This window comes from Panicum virgatum, chromosome 5N, assembly GCF_016808335.1.
Source record: "Panicum virgatum strain AP13 chromosome 5N, P.virgatum_v5, whole genome shotgun sequence".
NCBI classification, from domain to species: domain Eukaryota; kingdom Viridiplantae; phylum Streptophyta; class Magnoliopsida; order Poales; family Poaceae; genus Panicum; species Panicum virgatum.
Window position 1 is genome coordinate 7,438,088 of NC_053149.1, and position 1,538 is coordinate 7,439,625.

General features: G+C 56.8%; 1 protein-coding gene across 1 annotated transcript; it reads right to left on the reverse strand.

The window, feature by feature from the left end:
• Positions 1–506: 506 nt before the first annotated feature.
• On the reverse strand, positions 507–1,321 carry LOC120674490. The gene is made up of 2 exons (XM_039955665.1): positions 722–1,321; positions 507–623 (listed from the first exon to the last, which is right to left on the reverse strand). Exons 1-2 carry the CDS (start codon positions 1,319–1,321, stop codon positions 507–509), a joined length of 717 nt encoding a protein of 238 aa, XP_039811599.1.
• Positions 1,322–1,538: the final 217 nt, after the last annotated feature.

Below are 1,538 nucleotides of genomic sequence, written 5' to 3' on the forward strand. Positions count from 1 at the left end.
GTGGTGCGCGGCAGCCGAGTGGTGGAGAGCGGGGGCGTCCGAATGGTGGAGAGCGGCCGGCAAGAGTTCCGTCGAGCGGCAGCGCAGCTCGAGTGGAGGCCGGCGTCGGTGACCAACGAATGGAAGCGGCGGTGGCCGGAGACCGAGAAGACGAAGAAACAGATGGGATTAGGGATTGATCTTCCGGGGGGGTTTCGTATATTTGTTTTACCTCTCAAATGGTGCGGTGGGAGGGTTTATGTGTAAAAAAGACGTATCACCGTTGGATGACCATCTGACGCACCACGATAGCCGCTTGCACGATTGCACAGATGGGCTGATTGCACCCGGTCGCTGCCAGTAGTAAGAGAGGCAAGCAGCGCCAACGGCAGCTACGTGCAGATGACTTCAGTACAACAACCCAGAACCAAAAGGCTACTCCCGTGCCGTCACAAAACGGAGTAGAACAGAACAGATCGCATCACAACAGGCTGAAGCATCACAAAACAAAATCACACATCAGGCCTTCACCCGCACGTCCATTCAAGCAGGACCGCCCGCTGGGTCTTGTTGTTGCCGAGGAAGACGTCAGTGAGGACGGTCACGGTCTTGGACTGCAGCGACGCCTTCAGAATCGCCAAACCCTACGGTAAGACCACATGTCGAACGCATCGCATGCAGCATGTTAATGCACAATATAATGTTTAAATCGAACAAAAATCGCGACCAGGCGAAAGATTACCTCGTTGTAGCCGAGCTGCACGTTCTTCTCCTGGAGATCGCCGACGTCCCTCCCCGCCAAGGTGTTGAGAAGGGTGATGCCGGAGATGGTCGACATGGGCGTCACCGTCAGGTCGTCCAGCACCATGTACTTCACGTTCACGATGCCCTGCACGAACCCGGCCGTCGCCAACATCGTGCAGATGCGGCCACAGGTCGGGCACGCACTGTGGTGCACGCACGTAACGTAGGTGCTGCAGCAGCTGCTCATACGAGTGTTGGGGCACCTGTAGAAGGTCTTCTCCGGCAGGCGGAGAAGGGAGTTGTTGGACGAGAGCGAGAGCACGGTGGGGGAGAGGAGCGCCTCCTTGGACGCGCCGTCCTGGATGTAGGTGGAGTCGAGCTTCTCGACGCTCGCGTACAGGTTCCCGGCGCACCCGACCATGGCGTCCTTCCCCAGAAGCTTGACAGCGGTGGCGACGGGCAGGGCGAGGAGGGAGAAGAGGAAGTCGACGACGTCCTTGCCGGACTCCGCGTACAGCACGCGCCCGGCCTTGGTGTCCACTAGCAGCTTCATGCTGAACGTGGAAGCTCTGGCATCGGAGGTCGTCGTTGGGGCCATGGCGCGTGAACTGGTGGTGTCACTACTGTCTCTTGTTTTTTGAACTACAGAGTGTGCTGCTACAGCTACATGAGGGGTGACCTTATATAGTAAACATTCAATGATCAAGAATTCAAGACAGTTATTTCTCCAAAAAAAGAAGAATTCAAGGCAATTTATTTTCACGGAGTCCCGATGCAGGAAATGAGGGAAGGCGTGCATCGCCGCTCAAGAACCG